This window comes from Lampetra planeri, chromosome 6 (assembly GCF_965212315.1).
Source record: "Lampetra planeri chromosome 6, kcLamPlan1.2.h2, whole genome shotgun sequence".
Taxonomy (NCBI): domain Eukaryota; kingdom Metazoa; phylum Chordata; class Hyperoartia; order Petromyzontiformes; family Petromyzontidae; genus Lampetra; species Lampetra planeri.
The window spans coordinates 3,289,831-3,313,179 of NC_136112.1; the positions used below are offsets into that span (position 1 = coordinate 3,289,831).

At 47.7% G+C, this 23,349-nt stretch overlaps 1 protein-coding gene across 5 annotated transcripts in view; it reads left to right on the top strand.

Annotated features, from left to right (window-relative positions):
• The first annotated feature begins 3,875 nt into the window (after positions 1 to 3,875).
• The window catches only part of LOC144719406 (homeobox protein cut-like 1), a 205,525-nt gene continuing 186,051 nt past the window's right edge, over positions 3,876 to 23,349 (top strand). For all 5 annotated transcript variants that reach the window (XM_078595289.1, XM_078595293.1, XM_078595290.1 and 2 more), the window contains exon 1: positions 3,876 to 4,549. In XM_078595289.1, coding sequence (XP_078451415.1) covers positions 4,487 to 4,549 — 63 coding nt within the window. In that variant the 5' untranslated portion in view covers positions 3,876 to 4,486. The remainder of the gene's footprint in view (positions 4,550 to 23,349) is intronic.

Here is a 23,349-nt window from a genome sequence, read left to right on the forward strand (position 1 = left end):
GTACGAAATACACAAAGTCACCAGCAAACCCATAACAAGGAGAGATAGAGAGAGAGGGCGGGTAGTAGAGAGATAGGGAAAAGCTAAATAGGAGGATCAGAGCGTGCTTCTTCGTGTTGATGTTGGTGTCTACACGAAGAAAGTAGCACAGATTGATTTTGTTTCAAAATGGAAAACACGAAAAACGTTCATTTAAAAATATGGGGGTGGGGGGAGCACATAAAGCAAAGCAATGAAAACATTAACCCGTAAAAACAAAGTTTTTCACTATAAATCCTTTATATGCGTGGCATCGGGACGGCTAGAGTCCTCTCGTCCTCTGGCTTGAGATGGCTGCCACCTATGGGTCAGATGATTGTGTGCCAGCATTAACCAATTGGTAAATAAATGTTTTTAAAAATTCCCTAAAGAGTGTAAAATTTTGAAAAAAAAAAATGTCACGAAAATTCATTGTCACGCACAACGAGTCTGTGTGCAAAATGTCAGCTCGATTGGATCACGGGAAGTGGGTTAAAAAACGACCGAAAGATTTGCACGGTCCTAAGCAAGCAAGCGAACTTAATATAAAGGATTTAAAAAAACAAATAAATGATGAACGAAGCAAAGTGCCGACTAAACCGAGCATCTTCTTGTTTCCTCTGATCGTAAACAAAGAGGGAGTTAAAGAGAGCAGCAGCAGCAGCAGCACACAGAGAGGAGAGAGGTGGAGAGAGGGGAGAGATATAAAGAGACAGACACCCAGAGGAGGGATGCAGAGTAAGGGAGAGATAAATGTAGGACGGCACATCCGAGACACAAAGTGAGAGGTTCACAGAGGGAGAGAGAGAGACGGGGAGAGAGAACACATCTCTCGCACAAGGAGAGCGGCAAGGGAGAAGGGCAAGAACACACACACACACACGAAGAGAGAATCACACACACACACGAAGAGAGAATCACACACACACAGGGAGAGAGAATCACACACACACACGAAGAGAGAATCACACACACACAGGGAGAGAGAATCACACACACACACGAAGAGAGAATCACACACACACACGAAGAGAGAATCACACACACACAGGGAGAGAGAATCACACACACGCAGGGAGAGAGAATCACACACACACAGGGAGAGAGAATCACACACACACACGAAGAGAGAATCACACACACACAGGGAGAGAGAATCACACACACACAGGGAGAGAGAATCACACACACACAGGGAGAGAGAATCACACACACACACGAAGAGAGAATCACACACACACAGGGAGAGAGAATCACACACACACACGAAGAGAGAATCACACACACACAGGGAGAGAGAATCACACACACACACGAAGAGAGAATCACACACACACAGGGAGAGAGAATCACACACACACACGAAGAGAGAATCACACACACACAGGGAGAGAGAATCACACACACGCAGGGAGAGAGAATCACACACACACAGGGAGAGAGAATCACACACACAGGGAGAGAGAATCACACACACGCAGGGAGAGAGAATCACACACACACGCAGGGAGAGAGACATTTATTGACACACACAGAGAGAGCAGGAATCACACACACACAGAGAGGGAGGGAGCAGGAATCACAACCACACACATACAGAGAGAGATAAAGGGAGAATCACAGAGCGAGACACACACACACACGGGTGGAGAGAGAGAATCAGATAGAGCACAAAGACACCAACACACACACACAGGCGCAGACACACACACACGGTCAGAGAGAGGTAGAGGGAGAATCACACACACACACAGTGAGAGAGAATAACACAGGGTCAGAGAGAATCACACACACACAGGGTCAGAGAGAATCACACACACACAGGGTCAGAGAGAATCACACACACACAGGGTCAGAGAGAATCACACACACACAGTGAGATAGAATAACACAGGGTCAGAGAGAATCACACACACACAGGGTCAGAGAGAATCACACACACACAGTGAGAGAGAATAACACAGGGTCAGAGAGAATCACACACACAGGGTCAGAGAGAATCACACACACACACAGTGAGACATAGTTAACGGGAGAATCACACACACAGGTTCAGAGAGAATCACACACACACACAGTGTCAGAGAGAATCACACACACACACACAGTGTCAGAGAGAATCACACACACACACACAGTGTCAGAGACAATCACACACACACACACAGTGTCAGAGAGAATCACACACACACACAGTGAGAGAGAGAATCACACACACAGGTTCAGAGAGAATCACACACACACACAGTGTCAGAGAGAATCACACACACACACACAGTGTCAGAGAGAATCACACACACACACACAGTGTCAGAGAGAATCACACACACACACACAGTGAGAGAGAGAATCACACACACACACAGTGAGACATAGTTAACGGGAGAATCACACACACACAGGTTCAGAGAGAATCACACACACACACACAGTGTCAGAGAGAATCACACACACACACACAGTGTCAGAGAGAATCACACACACACACACAGTGAGAGAGAGAATCACACACACACACAGTGAGACATAGTTAACGGGAGAATCACACACACACAGGTTCAGAGAGAATCACACACACACACAGTGTCAGAGAGAATCACACACACACAGTGAGAGAGACAGAGAGAGTTAACGGGAGAATCACACACACACACACAGTGTCAGAGAGAATCACACACACACACAGTGAGAGAGACAGAGAGAGTTAACGGGAGAATCACACACACAGGTAGACGAGACGGGCAGCGCACAACACAGACACGGAGAGAGTGAGCAAGAGCACACACACACACAGACACACACACACAGACACACACACACAGACAGACACACAGAGACACACACACACACAGACACACACACACAGACACACACACACAGACAGACACACAGAGACACACACACACACAGACAGACACACAGACACACACACACAGACACACACACAGACACACACACACACACAGACACACACAGACACACACACAGACACACACACACACACACAGACACACACAGACACACACACAGACACACACACACAGACACACACACAGACACACACACACAGACACACACACACAGACAGACACACAGAGACACACATACACAGACAGACACACAGAGACACACATACACACAGACACACACACAGACAGACACACACACACACAGACACACACACAGACACACAGACACACACACACACAGACAGACACACAGAGACACACATACACACAGACACACACACAGACAGACACACACACACACAGACACACACACAGACACACAGACACACACACACACAGACAGACACACAGAGACACACATACACACAGACACACACACAGACAGACACACACACACACAGACACACACACAGACACACAGACACACACACACACAGACAGACACACAGAGACACACATACACACAGACACACACACAGACACACACACAGACAGACACACACACACACAGACACACACACACAGACACACAGACAGACACACAGAGACACACACAGAGACACACAGACACACACACAGACACACACAGACACACACACAGACACACACAGAGACACACAGACAGACACACACACACAGGCAGAGAGAATGAGCTAGAGACACACACACACACAGACACACACACACAGACACACACACACAGAGACACACAGACACACACACAGACAGACACACACACACACAGACACACACACACACAGACACACACACACAGACACACACACACAGAGACACACAGACACACACACAGACAGACACACACACACACAGACACACACACAGAGACACACAGACAGACACACAGAGACACACACAGAGACACACAGACACACACACAGACACACACAGACACACACAGAGACACACAGACACAGACACACACACACAGACACACACAGACAGACACACACAGACAGACACACACACACACAGACAGACACACGGGGAGAGAGAATGAGCTAGAGACACACACACAGACAGACACACGGGGAGAGAGCATGAGCTAGAGACACACACACAGACAGACACACGGGGAGAGAGAGCGAGAGAATAGAGAGCAGCAGCAGCACACACACACAACACAGAGAGACACACACCGACACGCACACACGGCGAGGGAGAGAGAGATAATGAGCTAGAGTGGACACACACACAGACGCACACCGACACACACAGACACACCGACACACACCGACACAGAGACACACACGGCGAGAGAGAGAGAGAGAAGGGAGAAAGATACAAAACAAAGTTTGACGTCTCTTAATGGGCGAGCCGAGTCGGTGCGCGGCGCACAACGTGGCGGGCTGCTGCTGCTGCTGCACCACCACCATCATCACCACCACCACCATCACCACCACCATCATCATCATCACCATCACAGCTCGGGCGATACAGCGACCACCATCATCACCGTCGTCGGCCCCGTGTCCCTCAAGATGGCGGAGAGAGAAGGATCGATGCTCCAATATTGGAAGAAATTTGATCTACAGCGGCTGCAGGTCGGTCCGCGTTGTTGTTGTTGCTGTTGTTGTTGTTGGTGGTGGTGGTTGTTGTTGTTGTGGCGGCCCGGGCATGGGGCATGGCGGAGCGAGCGAGCGAGGGAGGGATAGAGGGGATGGTGATGATGGTGGGATGGAGGAGAGGATGACGACGATGATGATGGTGATGATGATGATGGGATGGAACGGACGAGGATGGAGGGGGGGATGATGATGGTGGTGATGGAGGAGGGGATGATGATAATGGGATGGAGGAGATGATGGAGGAGGGGGGGGGATGATGGAGAGGATGGGGATGATGATGATATGGAGGAGGGGATGATGAGATGGAGGGGATGGAGCGGACGAGGATGGAGACGCGCCGTTGATGACAGGAGGAGGAGGAGGCGGTGGTGATGATGGTGGGGAGGGTCCCGACATCACCACCACCATCATCACCACCACCACCATCATTTGGCGCTGGGTTTGTTGTTGTTTTATTTCGCTGGCGATGCGAGCGAGAGAGCGGCGGGGAGATGTGGAACAGAACCCAAGGGGGGGGGGGGGGCAGACAGCAGAAGCAAGATTCGTATTTGTCCTGCCTACGGATCGCTCTGAGAGTGATGGTGGGACCCCCCCCCCCCATATCCATTGATGATTGGGAGAGATGATTGACGATGATGATGATGCTGGCGATGATGGTTGATTGTTGGTAACATGGTGGCCGTGACCGTGAAGGAGCCACGCTACCCGGCACTGCTGCTGGGTCGTAGAGCTCACGGTTAATACCGACTGACATCACCCCCCACCACCACTATCATCAACATCCCCATCATCATCCCCCATCATCACCATCATCATTCCCATGACAGCCCCGCCAACCACCACCAGACGGTACCGTCATCACCCCAGTGGCGGCGTGGTGGCAGCAACGTGCCACCTTCGATTTTTTTTTTTGCGCCATCAGCATAACCATCATCATCACTCCCCATCATCATCATCACCACCACCACTCCCCATCATCATCAGCATCACCACCACCATCATCACCACCATCAGCACCACCATCAGCATAATCACCACCACTCCCCATCATCATCACCACCACTCCACATCATCATCACCACCACTCCACATCATCATCATCACCACCACTCCACATCATCACCACCACTCCACATCATCACCACCACTCCACATCATCATCACGACCATTATCACCACCATCATCATCACCACCACCATCAGAAGCAGCAGCAACGAGACACGTGGGTCTGTCTCTGCTGTTTGTAAAATTTCTCATCTCTTATCCATCCTTCTCCCCCAGCAAGCCACCCCCACATCGCATCCGCTCTGCTCCCATTGTTCTCTCCCCATTGTTCTCTCGCCATTGTTATCTCGCCATTGTTCTCGCGTCTCTTGCTTTGCTGGGTCGAGCCTCTTGGATTCCACGTCCGTTCTAGAACCGTGCGTGGTTGGGTTTAGTGGTGGTGGTGGTGGTCATCTCACGAGTTAAGGTATGTTGTTTGGCAATATATTTTTTATTATTATTTGTTTTGTTTCTTCTAATATATATACCGGGCAAGGACGTTGGGTGCTGAGAAGGTCGTATGGGGTGGGCGTTTAAATTGTATTTATTTTATTTTATTAGTAGCGAGGTCAGCCACTCCAGTTGTGGTCTCGAGTAGTCGTTGTGGTGTTGTATGCTCCACTTGTGGGGGGTCACCTTGGGGGGGGGGGGGTCCCCCTATCCCCTTTTCATCCCGAGATCATCCCCCATTGTCTGAGTCGTCAGCCAGACATGGGTCAAGGTCTCTCTTTCTCTATCTCTCATGAGTCTCAGAGTCTTCGCTTTGATCGGCAAGGTCTCTCTCTGTGTGTCTTATTTGGTCGATTTTTTTTAGTAAAGTAAAAAATACAATTGGGGGGGGGGGGTTATTTTACTTTGGGCCCCCTTTCTATTCAATGTTGCCATTGAGGGGGGTCCCTTTTTGGGGTCTCTTGGTCCAGGGTTATTCCTCTGTTGGTGTCACTTTTCGCGGTGTCTTTTTTGAAGGATCTCACAGTCCGTCGTGTCCCTGCACTTGACATTTCTGATTTTGGGTACCCCCCGGATAAATCCCTTCCATGGTCCATGTGGGTGACACTATTAGAAGATTATAATTATTATTTGAGCAGTATTGTGTACATAGATCGGTATACACCATTGTCGCTATGAATATTACTCACAGTTCGTTCATAGATAATGTGCAGAGAGTAGCAGACACACAGGGTTACATATTATATATACGGGAGGACACACCAACACCTTATTGTGAATTCGTAATGTAATGCATTGCGGTAAATCCACGTGTAGGTTCTTGATAATAAGTCTCATCCAGCAGTGGCTGGAACACGGCAGAGAATCACGACGATGTTAATGTTATCCACACGTGCCCGCTTGCATGTGCAGCCACAACCGTGTTGTGTGCTCTATAAAGTAAAACCCTGCAGTATAAATTATAACTTTGTGTGTGTGTGTATAACGTACGAATGGACATGACAACAACCGAAAAAAATACTTTGGCAGTGACGTACAACCACCACTTGAGGTGTGGTAATGTATTGTTTTTAATTATAAAGTTATTAGTAGTACTATTGCAATCATTGTTATGGTGCTACCCTATGGCATTACTGCGTGTGTTAAAGGGACACGTATGCTCCATGTCCTTATTAATTTAACACGAGACATTGGCGATGTCGCAACAGGTGAGTCTGTGCCATGTTTAGTAAGCCTGTGCTAGAAAGGAAATAAAATAATAATAAACAATTACATTCTCACGACGTTTCGACTGCAACACAAGCAATCGTCATCAGGTGTGACATCCACAGCAAGGAAATTTGGGGGAAAAAATGTTTCTTGCTGTGGATTTCACACCTGATGATGATTGCTTGTGTTGCAGTCGAAACGTCGTGAGAATTGTATTGTTTTATATTTTTATTATTTCCCTTCTACGTGACTTTACCGAAAGAACCAAGAATATGAATCCCTGCAGTCACGAAAGCTTTAAATCGAAATGTAATCCTGTGCTGTGTATAATCCCACCACATCATAGACTCACAATGCTGTGTTAGAGCGTCAGTGTTACAGCAGCAGAGTACTGTGTATAGTGTCAGTATTATTATCAAACACACCGTGTACCCACTGACTTACCAAACATAAGCTCAACGTAAGATCAAAAGACTCGTGTGTAAGTTAGGATGATTGCCGGGGCAAGAGTTGGTGAGCACCCATCAACACACACACACACTTCAAATGAATATTAAGTCATCTTCCCTCGATATTGCACAGTTCGCAAGCACATGTGTACACTGTACGTGGTATATATATATGCGTGAATCTTAATCATGTTGTCATAACTGTGCAGTTATTATTTTTATTCCCGGGTGCAATGTGTGAGAATGTTGAATTGTGTCCTGTGGATATGCCATTGGTCGTGTAGACACGTGTACCCACTGTGCTTTTTGTATGTGAAGTGAGTTGTGTATGTTCGTATGTGCTCTGAATGTGTTAACTGCGACGCAGAAGCTGGAGCTTGTGAAACTCACACTAGAAACCTCTCCAGTGTGTGTACGATGGAGGGTTACAATGCAATAATTTAATTTTCCAGCCACACTACAGCGCCCTCCATGAAGATTTGATCTCACGTCTCTCTGCCAGTGTGTTGTTGGTGTGTGTGGTTTGTGCATTTGGTGAACCGCTCTTACCAACAAAGTCCCACTCATTTCCACATTCACAAGCAAAGCAATCATAACCTGGTTGCCCGAGATGTGTGTGTTTGTGTGATCTTGGTTAGAGTCCCAGCCAACATCATCATCATCAGTGGCCGGTGATATCCGGAACCCTTTCTGGTTCCCCTGTGGTCCCATCAACTCGCATTGATCTGCATCCTTTGTGAATGAACTACCCACGACCTGAACCATTGCTGTGTTGTCAAACGATCATCCGACTATGATTGACGTGGCATTTGGATGTCCTTCATCCAGCAGTGGATTGGCAAAGTTCTTCTTACATTGCGTGTTATAAAGATTTTTATTTTTATCACAGCGGGGGCACATTTTCGGCTGCGTTATGAAGAGGGTAAAATAAAAATTCTGTTTTACATTGAGTCTAGAGTTTGACATGAGATTTAGTTTGGACACGGTGTGAGTTTTAGGTGTGTGTGTGTACGCAATGTGTGTGAATGTGTTTGTCGTGTGCGTGTGTGTCCTTGCTTCCCATGTAAAACGTCAAGGCAATGGGGATGAAAAGCAGAGCACATGGCGTGTACATTGTCTGCTAAATATAAACCTCTGTTGGGAGGATGCAGACTTGTCAGGAGTGTGGCGTGTTTAAACACAGGTTGCCATTTGGGGTTAGAGACACGGGTTTAGTGTTATTGGCAGAGTTCAGGTTAAGTTGAAGTGTCGTGTTATATGATCAGTGTTTTGGGGTGCTGATCTGCCACTGTGTTAGTGGGTATGGTGAAGAATGTGGTGCGTTGTTTTCACCGTTAGATGTTACTTGGGATAGGGTTCGTCCTAAAGTTTAGTGTTAGGGGGGGCGGGGGGGCTCTGTTTAGCGTTGGGTTAAGATTCAGTGGTTGGTGTTGGGGTTTCAGAGTGATCCTGTTGTGTTTAGGGTTGTTTTGTGGGTTCGGGTTAATTTTGTAGGTTAAGTATGGGGGGAGAATCTGGGTTAAAACAACTCCATCTTCAAAGGGGGCATGTTCACACGAGTTTCAGCCACGTTAAGAGTTACACATGCAGTAGTTGTTTCGTTACAATGGCTTTAAACGAGTCCATTGTTACCGGTGATAATTGCTGTTGTAACAAAGGGCTTTATTACGTTGTGGGGTTTCTCCAGGCACTTGGGGTTCCTTAATTAAGGCACAAAAAACCCATTGCTTAGTTATCAAGTAATTGGTCAAACATCCAGTTTCAGGAGCCTCTTGGCCATACAACAAACTTTTGAGATTAAGTGAATGTGTTTGCTTTCGCCCCCAGATTAAACAAATGACATGACAGCACTTTTATTGACTTACAACTTTCGTGAATGCAGGAATTCATATTCTTTGGTTCTCTGGGTAAAGTCACGTAGATAGGAAAAAATAAAATAATATAACTCATTGATTTCAGTACCGAATTGTGGATGTTTCATAGTTACACGCCGAATGACGCGTGATGATTGTGTGTTTGCTATTTAGTGGAGCGCACACACACAGCGGCATAACACAATAACATAACACAGCAGCATAACACACTAACATAAAACATCAACATAACAGAGTAACATAACGCAGCAACATAACACAATAACATAACACACGTTGCAACTTAACACGTAGCACAATACACATTACAACATAACACACGCATCAAATGACACACAAAGCACACAACACACACGCACAGCAACACAACACACACAGAGACATCACACACACAACACATCACACAACACACACATCACACAACACACATCACACAACACACATCACACAACACACACATAGAGACATAACACACACAACACATCACACAACACACACATCACACAACACACAGAACACACACATAGAGACATAACACACACAACACATCACACAACACACAGAACACACACACAGAGACATCACACACACAACACACACATCACACAACACACATCACACAACACACAGAACACACACATAGAGACATAACACACACAACACATCACACACAACACACATCACACACACACAGAACATAACACACAGAACACACACATAGAGACATCACACACACAACACATCACACACAACACACATCACACAACACACATCACACAACACACAGAACACACACACAGAGACATCACACACACAACACACACATCACACAACACACAGAACATAACACACAGAACACACACATAGAGACATAACACACAACACATCACACAACACACACATCACACAACACACAGAACACACACATAGAGACATAACACACACAACACATCACACACAACACACATCACACACACACAGAACATAACACACAGAACACACACATAGAGACATCACACACACAACACATCACACACAACACACATCACACAACACACATCACACAACACACATCACACAACACACACACAGAGACATCACACACACAACACACACATCACACAACACACAGAACATAACACACAGAACACACACATAGAGACATAACACACACAACACATCACACAAAACACACATCACACAACACATCACACAACACATCACACAACACATCACACAACACACACATCACACAACACATCACACAACACACATCACACAACACACACATCACACAACACATCACACAACACACATCACACAACACACAGAACACACACATAGAGACATAACACACACAACACACATCACACACATCACACAACACACAGAACACACACATAGAGACATAACACACACAACACATCACACACAACACACATCACACAGAACACACACATAGAGACATAACACACACAACACATCACACACATCACACAACACACAGAACACACACATAGAGACATAACACACACAACACATCACACACATCACACAACACACAGAACACACACATAGAGACATAACACACACAACACATCACACACATCACACAACACACAGAACACACACATAGAGACATAACACACACAACACATCACACACATCACACATCACACAGAACACACACATAGAGACATAACACACACAACACATCACACACATCACACAACACACAGAACACACACATAGAGACATAACACACACAACACATCACACACATCACACATCACACAGAACACACACATAGAGACATAACACACACAACACATCACACACATCACACAACACACAGAACACACACATAGAGACATAACACACACAACACATCACACACATCACACAACACACAGAACACACACATAGAGACATAACACAACACAACACATCACACACAACACACATCACACAGAACACACACATAGAGACATAACACAACACAACACATCACACACATCACACAACACACAGAACACACACATAGAGACATAACACACACAACACATCACACACATCACACAACACACAGAACACACACATAGAGACATAACACACACAACACATCACACACAACACACATCACACAACACATCACACACAACACACATCACACAACACACAGAACACACACATAGAGACATAACACACACAACACATCACACAAAACACACATCACACAACACACATCACACACAACACACATCACACACACAAACGACACCGTGAGTTTATCATCAACACTAATGAGATGGAGGCTGTTGGCATCCTGTGATGTGTTTAACGGGAAAACCCTTCGATTGTTGAGCTTTTACAGTATTTGCTCCGGTGTTAATATCTTTATCGATATATAAACAGTACAGTATGTTTGTGTGTGTGCGTGTTCTATTTTACGAAAAACGTGGCTTTCAAAATGCGCCTTTGTTATCCATTGTTCACGAGAGAGAGATGGGAAGCGTTGTCTGTGGGTACTTGAACGTGTTCTGGGCTTCTCCTAGGTCGACTCAGACTCAAGTGAGAGTGCAAAACTCCAGCACCGGGGGTTATATTAGAGGTGACATGTGGGGATGTCTTATTCCGCCTGTAAGCCGTACTATAGTAGTGGTACTACTGTATTGTTACCGTGGCTTCTTTGTTGTGTGCACGATGCATTGTACACAGTATCGGTATGCCTACTCGTACAATACTGCGTTTGGTTAGAATGAATCGCTGTCACCACGCTTGACATCGTGTTTACCCCGCGTACAATACTGCACACACACACCACATACACACAGTGCAGTACACAAATACACGTGTGTGTGTGGGGTGTATACACACACGTGTGTATGTGCACGTGTGTGTGTGTGTGGTGTGTATACACACGTGTGTATGTCTGGTGTGTGTATGTGTAGTGTGCATACACACACCACATACACAGTGCAGTACACAAATACACACACGTGTGTGTGTGTGTGGTGTGTGTAGTACATGTACACGTGTGTGTGTGCAGTACAGTGTGTTGTACTGTGTTTAAGAGTACAGTGCCGTGTTGTGTATCCTCACGACACGTGTGTGTGTGTACAGTGCGCCACGCCGTGACCCTTGTACAGTGCAGCGTGGTCTGCAGACACTGCCTTTGTGTGGCGGTGGTTCTAATATGATTACCCTGCAGTGTCACCCCGTGGGGTCGTCCATAAATGACGTCACGCACCTAGGAGGGGGGGGGTCAGACATTTGTGACGAGGGGGGAGGGGGGGTTTGAGAAATGTGACGTCACATCAAAATGCGCAACTTTAAATATAGACAACACGTTTTGCTTAATTAAATAGACTTTTTAATAAATATTTTCTCCTACAACATCAGAGTGCAGTGCCACATTAAATACGCACGACAATGACAATAGTTTAAAGCGATTTGAAGCATCTTTTATTTTTTGGTGGGGAGGGGGGGCTGCTGTTGTTGTTGCTTTTGTTGTTGCTGCTTTTGTTGTTGCTGTTGTTGTTGCTGCTGCTGTTGCTGCTGCTGCTGTTGTTGCTGCTGCTGTTGTTGCTGCTGCTGCTGTTGTTGCTGCTGCTGTTGCTGCTGCTGCTGTTGTTGCTGCTGCTGTTGTTGCTGCTGCTGCTGTTGTTGCTGCTGCTGCTGTTGTTGTTGCTGCTGTTGCTGCTGCTGCTGTTGCTGCTGCTGCTGCTGTTGCTGCTGCTGCTGTTGCTGCTGCTGCTGCTGTTGTTGCTGCTGCTGCTGTTGCTGCTGCTGCTGTTGTTGCTGCTGCTGTTGCTGCTGCTGCTGTTGTTGCTGCTGTTGCTGCTGCTGCTGTTGTTGCTGCTGCTGCTGTTGTTGTTGCGTTGTGTATCCGTAGCGAACAGCACACGCTGTGTGTGTACACCACGTGTGCCCTCTGTGTGTGTGTCGCCTTGTGCGAGGGTCTACCACGTGTGTGTGTACACATGGTTACGACGTGCAGTAGTGAACAAACAACAACAACAAGCCCGCGACACATTCGTCAACAAGCAAATGTGGCCTTCAAATGGGAAATAAACGACGTTTCGGGCAACGACCCTAGTACCAACAATAGAGGAAGACCCGTACCGTGCCATTGTTGTTGTACACTTTGTGTATACGAGGTCACACAGTCAAGCATGCTGTGTGTGTGTGTGCACGACAGCGTATACAGTGAAACCTTGGATTGCGAGCATAATTCGTTCCGGAAACGTGTTTGTAATCCAAAGCACTCGTATATCAAAGCACTCGTACATCAGCTGTGATCACGTGACAATCGGCAGACACAGCGTACACACGTACTACTCGTATTGCAAGACCTCGCTCGTTTATCAAATTAATATTTATTTGAAAATTTTGCTCGTCTTGCAAAACACTCGCAGACCAAGTTACTCGCAATCCAAGGTTTTACTGTACTGAGTGCAGAGTCTGTAAAGTGTGTCCTGTGTGTGCACTGTGTAAGTCGCTTAACGCGTCCTTACACTGTGTGTAATCTGTGTACTTACTTCCACTATATTATATCACTTGCGTGCCCTGTAATGTTTGCGTACGACTTATCGTTTTTAGTCTGCTAATTTTCTACCTACGTGACTTTACCGAAAGAACCAAAGAGTATGGATTCCTGCAGTCACGAAAGCTTCAAATCAAGACTCTGCGTGTCTCTCTGTCATAATCATCATCACGGTGGCTAGGAGATGTTAACTACCTCGCCTGGTCTACAGGAGGTCGTGGGTTCGATCTCGACCGTGACGCCTGCTGCTGCTGTATATTTAGAGTTTGCAGTGTCAATTCATCATCACCACGGTGGCTAGTAGATGTTAACTACCTCGCCTGGTACACAGGAGGTCGTGAGTTCGATCTCGACCGTGACGCCTGCTGCTGTATATTTGGAGTTTGCGTGTCTCTCTCCCCGTGGTCGCGTGGATTTTTCTCCGGGTCCTCCCAGTTTTCCCCCTCCACGTTTAGAATCAACATCACGCGCTTAGTGTATTTGGCTGCTGCTATAAAGGTCCCACGTGATGATGATAAGCCCACTTCGTTCAGCTGTCATTTGTGGTCAGGTCGCTTTTGAAAAAGAGCTGCATACGTCACTGGGCCATTACCTGATAAAAAAAATAGTTTCGTTTTAATTTAGAATCCGCCTGCATTCATTTATTCATCCTCCCTCCTCCTCCACACTCTCCCGTGTCACCACCAAACGTTGAGGATGGGGATGACTACATTACATTATTAATCATTCACACGCCAGTATTGAGCACACACACACACACACCGGGCCTGTGCAGGCACAGTAGCACATACAGTGGTGATCAATACAGCAGTCAACAGCACCAACGTACACACTGAATTGTGTTGTGTTGTGATATGTACTGCATATACAGAACTGTGGTGTGTCCAAGTAAGGAACTATTTTTAACAGAGAAGGGGGTGGGGGTTTGTCTATTAACGTCTGGCAGTTAAAACCGGCCTTGGTTATCAATAAAGCCTGACTGCTGATGGGACATTGAACGTCAAAACTAGTCCTGGACTATAAAAGTCTGGCAGTTCAACCACCATTGGTTCTTGTCAGCCTGACTGCTGATGGGACATTGAACGTCAAAACTAGTCCTGGACTATAAAAGTCTGGCAGTTCAACCACCATTGGTTCTTGTCAGCCTGACTGCTGATGGGACATTGAACGTCAAAACTAGTCCTGGACTATAAAAGTCTGGCAGTTCAACCACCATTGGTTCTTGTCAGCCTGACTCTGCTGATGAGACATTCAACGTCAAAACTAGTCCTGGACTATAAAAGTCTGGCAGTTCAACCACCATGGTTCTTGTCAGCCTGACTCTGCTGATGAGGCATTGAACGTCGAACACCTGTCCAGAGATTTCTTTATTGAACCAATGCCACCAGTGAAATGATGCACTCACAGAAGGCCATGTGGCTGATGAGATGTGTAAATGAATACTTGGGGTGGGTTTTTTTTTGTACGTCGAGGGTCAAATATTTGAAGGAGGCATGTGCAGTATTGTCTGCTTATTTATGTTGTAACATTACCCTGCAAGACCGTACAGTATATGAATGCAGGGGCACTTGTTTTATTTCAGATTGTGTTATACTATACAGTGCTGCATACCTGTCAACCCCTTATCAGTGCCCTACCTTATTACAGACCAATTCAGACCTTATTGGTCACCCCCGTGCCCTTATAAATCTCAACGTTCATCCTACAAAATCCCATCACAAGGGAGAAACACAAATAGACAATCTTCACCACTAGTACACTCACCACTAGTACACTCACCACTAGTACACTCACCATGTTGAAACGGCTGTACGCTGTATGGACCTGGAAATTAAATTTGCCTGTACAAGAATACGGGGTAAACCGTGTGGGTTGACACTCCAAGGTGCATGGGTAATGGATGTGACGAAGGGCTCTGTGGTGCACTATGCAGTACTGTAGTAGCGTATACACAGGGCGGGCGAGATGTCTATATACCTCTGTGAGTTACAGCTTTAAAGTAAATGTATTGTGCAGGGGTATAGGGACTTCTCGACCACCGTGTTTTTATTTATATATACTATGGGGGTCATTGTTCTTGTTTGTGTGTGCGTGTTTTTGTCTTGAATCTCTGTGCACATGCTCGTTTGTGTATTTGTCTTGTCACTGTTCCTCTGCATATGCCAGTCTCTGTACTTAGTCTAGGACTCTATGTGTGTCTGTGTCAGTCTATATACTTAGTCTAGAATTTGTACTTAGTCTAGGACTCTGTGTGTCTGTGTCAGTCTCTGTCGCCATGTGTTTGTGTGTGTATATGTCAGTCGACCCGTGGCACCTGCTGGGTCTGCCCCGTGACCTCCTGCCAGCGGGCGTTCGACACTTCACGTGGTAGCCTCAAGGTGCACATGGCCTGGCACAAGCGTCGTGGTGACATCACCGCCACTTAGTGGCGAATGGCGGTTGTTGTTGTGTGAATGTGCCACTCGACATTTGTGCTTGCGTGTGTGTGTGCCCAATGAGACGTAATAATACGATGTTCGTATGTTTTACTTCTGTACGTATTATATTATGCAGAGAAGTAAAACATTTCTGCAGTGTGTTTCATCCCGTACACTTGTGTCTTGATTGTGTGTTTGTGCAGTGTGCAGTGTTTGCTCATAGCTCGGGCTTGAATTATGGTTGACAATGCTCAGGTTGATGTAGGAAGTTGGTGTCTCATTTCTCGTGCGCAACTCGAGTCGAGGGCTTCTTCGCAACCCCCAGTTCGACTCTGCTTGGTGCGGTGTGTAAAGCATTGGGGAGACAAAGGCGGCCGGGCGTGGTGCTGACCACCCAATCCTCCACGTGTGCCGTGCCGGCCCCCATAGATGCTCGCTAACAGCACTTGCCCCAACAGTCGGTTGAGGCTATACCGGGGGGGGGGATCTTTGTCTTTGTAGACCTATGTGTACATATCTCTTTCCGATATGGTAATGTCTACACTCTAGATGTATGCACTACTCTATATTCCTAAGTGTGTATTTTGCTCTGTGTTTATATAATGACAACCTCTGCAAGCTGGAAACATTGGGAGGGGAGGGGGAGCCCTAGTTTGGCTCGTCGTGAAAACTACTGGAGATCTGTGAAAAGTAACTTTATAGCTCATCGGATTCCTCCGGTGAAAACAAAAACATTCTGAAGTCAATTAAAAAATGTATGTCCTATACATGAATGTATCGGTGTGTATGGTATATAGTTTAAGGTATTTTTTTTATATACTGGTAGGAACCTCCTGGTTACACCAGCCCACAGGAGATTATTGTGTCCGTCCGTCGTGCAGGGGAGGGTGGGGAGGGTGGGGAGGGAGGGGCTGGGTGGGGAGGGGAGGGTGGGGAGGGGCTGGGTGGGGAGGGGCTGGTCACCCCGTGGTGCCCTTATAAAACTCAACGTTTAACCTACTCACGCCGGCTTGTGCCCGCCCTCACAGTCGGGCATATTTGCAAAATACACCACGCCGCCGTTGACCCTGGCCATTGACCGAGCAACCCAACGTTCCTACCAGCTCCCTCCGCAGGAATGTGTTTTTAACACCAGGTAGGAATTCGATACCCTGCCTGGTGCAGTGGTCAGCGCGCTGTGTTATGAACAAGGCGACCCAAGTTCGATTCCCAGCCACGGCTATCATCAGTGGCGAGCGACAGCAGCAGAACTTGTCCTGGGCCAGCCACCCTTTAGCTCGGCTCGGCATTAAATGATGACCCAATGAGGTATGTACACATGAGCGGACCCTGGGAAGAAGAGTCCGAGGCAGCCACAGGCGTGCTCCCGGCCACACCACTGCCCACAATTTCTGGCCGTTCTCGCCTTAATCGGTGCTCGCTTTACAGCTCGTGCCCCAGCAGTCTACAACAGGGGCCTGAGCCATAGCAGAGGCTACGTGACTTCACCGAAAACACCTAAGAGTATGAATCCTTGCAGTCACGAAAGCTTCAAATCTAGAATTAGTAGCAGAGGCTGCTAACACGTGTACCTGTGTGCGAACTTACGTCCCTCCGTTTTGTCATTCCGTTCTCTGGATGAGAACCTCCCCAGACCGGGACAGCTCACGAGGGTTATTGTTTTCATCCCCACCGCACTTTCACCACGTTGGTCTCGTGCGGGTTGATGTAGGCGGGGATAGACAGACATTGGGAGCACAGGAGAACAGTACAACAATGGTACAGAAACGTATATTGCTTACATATCTATCTTTTTTTTAAATCCAAACTTCAGCGGGTGAAAATACACTCCCGTTGCCCTAAGATGAATTAATAATAGCGACATGTTGAGTTAATTTGTCCAGACACTCACTGTCCGTATATACATACACACGGCCACACATACTTGCATGTATGTATGTATTAGATACAAACATGCACAAACTCGCCACCACACATATCAAGCCTGAAACAGACCGTCGGGGCAAGTGCTGCGAGCAGCACCTACGAAGGCCGGCACGGCACACGAGGGCGGTGGGTGGCCATCACCACGCCTGGCCGCCTTTGTCTTCCCAGCGGCGATGTTTACACATGGCACCAGGTACTCATTTGAGGCTGAGTCGACCTAGGGGAGGAGGCTCAGGACTTGTTCAGATAATCGTCACCGGTGATGGTGGCCGTGAGCGGGAATCGGAGCGTGGCCCGCTAACCCCGACACTTGCCGCTACACCCGTGTGCATTATCAGAATTGTTTTTGATACCGGAGGATTCCGATGAGCTATGAAGCTCTCTTTCACAGATGTCCATGTACGCATTGTACCTGACACACGCACACATGTTCACCTGTGCGTGTGTGTGTGCGTGCATGTGTGTTAGCAGCCACAGAGGGGAGCGGTGGCGCAGTGGTTAGCGCTCGCTGCGCTACGAACCTGGCGACCCGGGTTCGATTCCCGCTCACGGCCAACACCGGTGATGATTATCTGAACCGATCCTGGGCCTCCCCTAGGTCGACTCAGCCTCAAATGAGTACCCGGTGCGGTGTGTAAACATCGCCACTAGGGAGACAAAGGCGGTCGGGCGTGGTGTTGCCCCCCCCCCTCGCCCTGTGCCGTGCCGGCCTTCATAGGTGTTGCTCGTTGACAGCACTTGCCCCAGCAGTCTTGCGGACGCTACACGGGGGATCTTTATCTTTTGTGTTCAGCCAGAACCCACTGCTGCACTCTGTGTGTGTGTGTGCAGCGTGCCCTGCGTTGTAGATGGCGTCGGGCGGACTGGGAAATATTATAATGAGAGCTGACAGTGTTCGCTCGGTCTGATGAATTTTTTAAACCAAATGAATAAACAATAGCACTTATATATTTATTTCTTTCAAGAGGCCGGGGCTGGCTGTCTGCGGTGGCGTGATCCTTTATCTTTGCACTCCTGCACGTTCAAGTGTGTGTCTGTGTGTCTGTCTGTGTGCCTGTGAGGCTATGTGTGTGTGTGTCTCTACCGTATATCTGAACCGGTCCTGGGCCTCCTCCCCTAGTTCGACTCAGCCTCAAATGAGTACCCGGTGTGGTGTGTAAGCATTGCCACTGGTAAGACAAAGGCGGGTGGGCGTGGTGCTGGCCACCCAACCCCTCGTGTGCCGTACCAGCCTTGCCCCAACAGTCTGTTAAGGCTATACGGGGGATCTTTGTCTTTGTATGGGGAGCGGTGGCGCAAGTGGTTAGCGTGCTGCGCTTTGAACCCGGAGACCCAAGTTCAAATCCCACTCGCGACCAATAATAAACAGCTGCGAATATTTGAAACTCCCCTGACCCTTCCCTAGGTCAACTCAGCCTTAAATGAGTGCCTGGTTTCGTGTGAATCGCTACTTGGGAGACAAAGGCGGCCGGGCGTGGTGCTGGCCTCCTCCAATTCTGGCCTTAACGGGTGCTCGCAAACAGCCCTTTCCCCAACAGCCTGTTCAAGACTCTACACAGGATCTTTATGCATGCGAGGCCACGGAAAGTAGCCCCAAAGTGCACCTAGCCTGGCACAAGTGCCGTGACAACATTACCGTGCGTGTGCCACCTTTATTTGATTCCTGGCCACGGCTAACATCCATTTGTCATTGATATCTGACCCTGTGCTCGGGTCTCCTGGAGGCTGACTCTACAACAGCACTGGGGAGACAAAGGTGGCGCGACATGGTGCTAACAGCACTCTGCTGATGCTAATCATCATCATCATCATCACGACACATGGGGGCAGAGAGCCCGGATTATTGCAGGTGTCCACTGCACGTTTCGTTATTTGAATCCACTTTCCTCTTTGTCTTGTGCCCACATGCTCAAGTAGTGGCACCTAATTCTATGATGTCGTCAAGCCATCATCATTCTCTTGATGAATAATGAGATGGCTTACTCCACCTTCCTTGCATTCTCTGTTCGGTCTTTCTCTCTTTCCGGTTCCTATTTTCCCCCCCACCCCGAACAACAACGACAAGACACTTTTAATTTTCCTGTTGTTGCCCATGCTACATCATACGTGTGCCTGAAGGTTAACACACACACAGATGAATCAGTATTATCGTGAGCACAGAGAGACCACGTCGCTTGTCGTAACAATGGGGCTCGCACTGAACCTTTTGTCTCGAATTCACCACGCAGCCACAAACGCTTTGCAGCAGCGATGGGCATTGCACATTTGTGGCTGAGCCTACCTACCCGCGGCCCAAGCCCAGGTTGAGATGGCACAGAAGGTGGCGCTGGGTGATGATTATATATCTGAACCGGTCCTGGGCCTCCTTGCCCCTAGGTCGACTCAGCACTCAAACGAGTAACCCGGTGGGGGGTGTGGTAAACATCGTCGCTGGGAGAGACAAAGGCGGCCGGGCGTGGTGCTGGCCACCCACCCCCTCGTGTGCCGTGCCGGCCTTCATAAGTGCTCGCTAACAGCACTTGCCCCAAAAGTCTGTTAAGGCTACACGGGGGGGATCTTCTTATCTTTTGTGTGTTTTCGTGGGAGTGTGATTGTGCGTGCGTTATGCCACGTGGTTGAACGTGGTGTGTATGTGTGTTAAGTGTGCATTATGGTATGCATAGCGTTTATGGTTTATATATGTTTGCATTAACATATGGCGTGTGTGCACGAGCATTATCTACACATGTAGACTGTATGTCGGCAAGGATGGCATATCTATAAACACGGGTGAATGTAACTTACGGTGGTGGGCGTGTGTGGTGGCATCGTGCGTGTCCACGTGCATGCATCTTGCGTGTCCACGTGCATGCCTATCTCGCACAAGTATAATCTCACATTTGTGTGAAACGATGGATATCTCTCTCGCTCTCTCTCTCTCTCTCGCTTTCTCTCTCTTTCCGATCGTGGCCACCGTCAGGACAGAGCGGCCGATTGTCTGCCACAGCTGTCCGTGGCAGTGATCAATTGGGCAGCCGTGCCAAGGATAACAATGACTGTACACACACGCACACACGCACACACACACGCGCATGCATATGTATGCATATTAACACAAAGACAAGGGGATCACAGCCACCACCACCACCCCGATTTCCCCCACCACCATCCACAACCCCGGGGTAGCCTTGAGCAGAATGCTGGGGGGGGGGGGTGCTGTTAGCGAGCACCTATGGAGGATAGGGAACAGCAACACTCGATAGATGGTGGATGGGGTGGTGGTGGTGGTGGTGTTGACCAGATGGGATGGCCCATGATTAGTCCTTCCCCCCCAAAAACAATATGTAGTCATATTCTCAGGTTTTTTCGGTAAAGTCACGTAGGTAAAACATTAAAAGTAATGAAAGTAAAATAAAACAAAACAAAAATAATATATTTTTATTTTTGTTTTGTTTTATTTTACTTTCATTACTTTTAATGTTTTACCTACGTGACTTTACCGAAAAAACCTGAGAATATGAATCATTGCAGTCACGAAAGCTTCAAATCTAGAATATGTAGTCACTACATAGTCTATGTAATCTGTCGCCGATGTTAACCGTTTAGCGGGAATCATATTCAGGTGGGCAGTTGCGTGGGTTCTAACATTTACAGCTCAAGTCTATGGGTCTCTGTGTGCGCGTCTATGGGTCTCTGTGTGAGTCTATGAGTCTTTGTGTGAGTCTGAGTCTTTGTGTGAGTCTGTGGGTGTCTCTGTGCGAGTGTCTGAGTCTCTGTGTGAGTCAATGAGTCTCTGTGGGAGTCTGAGTCTCTGTGAGTCTATGGGTCTCTGTGTGAGTCTATGGGTCTCTGTGTGAGTCTATGGGTCTCTGTGCGAGTCTGGGTCTCTGTGTGAGTATGGGTCTCTGTGTGAGTCTATGGGTCTCTCTGTGAGTCTATGGGTCTCTGTGTGAGTCTATGGGTCTCTGTGAGTCTATGAGTCTCTGTGCGAGTCTATGAGTCTCTGTGTGTGAGTCTATGAGTCTGTGTGAGTCTATGGGTCTCTGTGCGAGTCTGAGTCTCTGTGTGAGTATGGGTCTCTGTGTGAGTCTGAGTCTCTGCGTGAGTCTCTGGGTCTCTGTGCGAGTCTATGGGGCTCTGTGCGAGTCTGAGACTCTGTGTGAGTCTATGGGTCTCTCTGTGTGAGTCTATGGGTCTCTGTGCGAGTCTCTGGGTCTCTGTGCGAGTCTGAGTCTCTGTGTGAGTATGGGTCTCTGTGTGAGTCTGAGTCTCTGCGTGAGTCTCTGGGTCTCTGTGCGAGTCTATGGGTCTCTGTGCGAGTCTGAGACTCTGTGTGAGTCTATGGGACTCTGTGTGACTCTATGGGTCTCTGTGTGTGAGTGTCTGGGTCTCTGTGCGAGTCAGAGTCTCTGTGTGAGTATGAGTCTCTGTGCGAGTCTCTGGGTCTCTGTGTGAGTGAGTCTCTGGGTCTCTACACAATTACAGCTACATGCGACTACATTACCAGGACGCTGCTCACGTGCGTACAGAAGAAGCCCATGAGAGCTGCGTGCACTTGCTGTGAACTGCGCGTGGACTTCTTTCGCGCCGTACCGGAGCCAACCGTGATGATGATCGGAGAGACGGGAATACCAAACCTCGATTTAAAGCTTTCGTGACTGCAGGGATTCATCTTCTTGGTTCTTTCGGTAAAGTCACGTAGAAGGGAAATAATAAAATAATAAAAATTCTACATAATAGAATTAAATTCTCACGACATTTCGGGCACAACGCAAGCAGCCGTCCTCAGGTGAAGAACAGGTCTGTCGGAAAGACAGCGTCTGAATGAACACCACCAAGCTTGGCAGCGTCCGACAGCCCTGTTCTTCACCTGAGGACGGC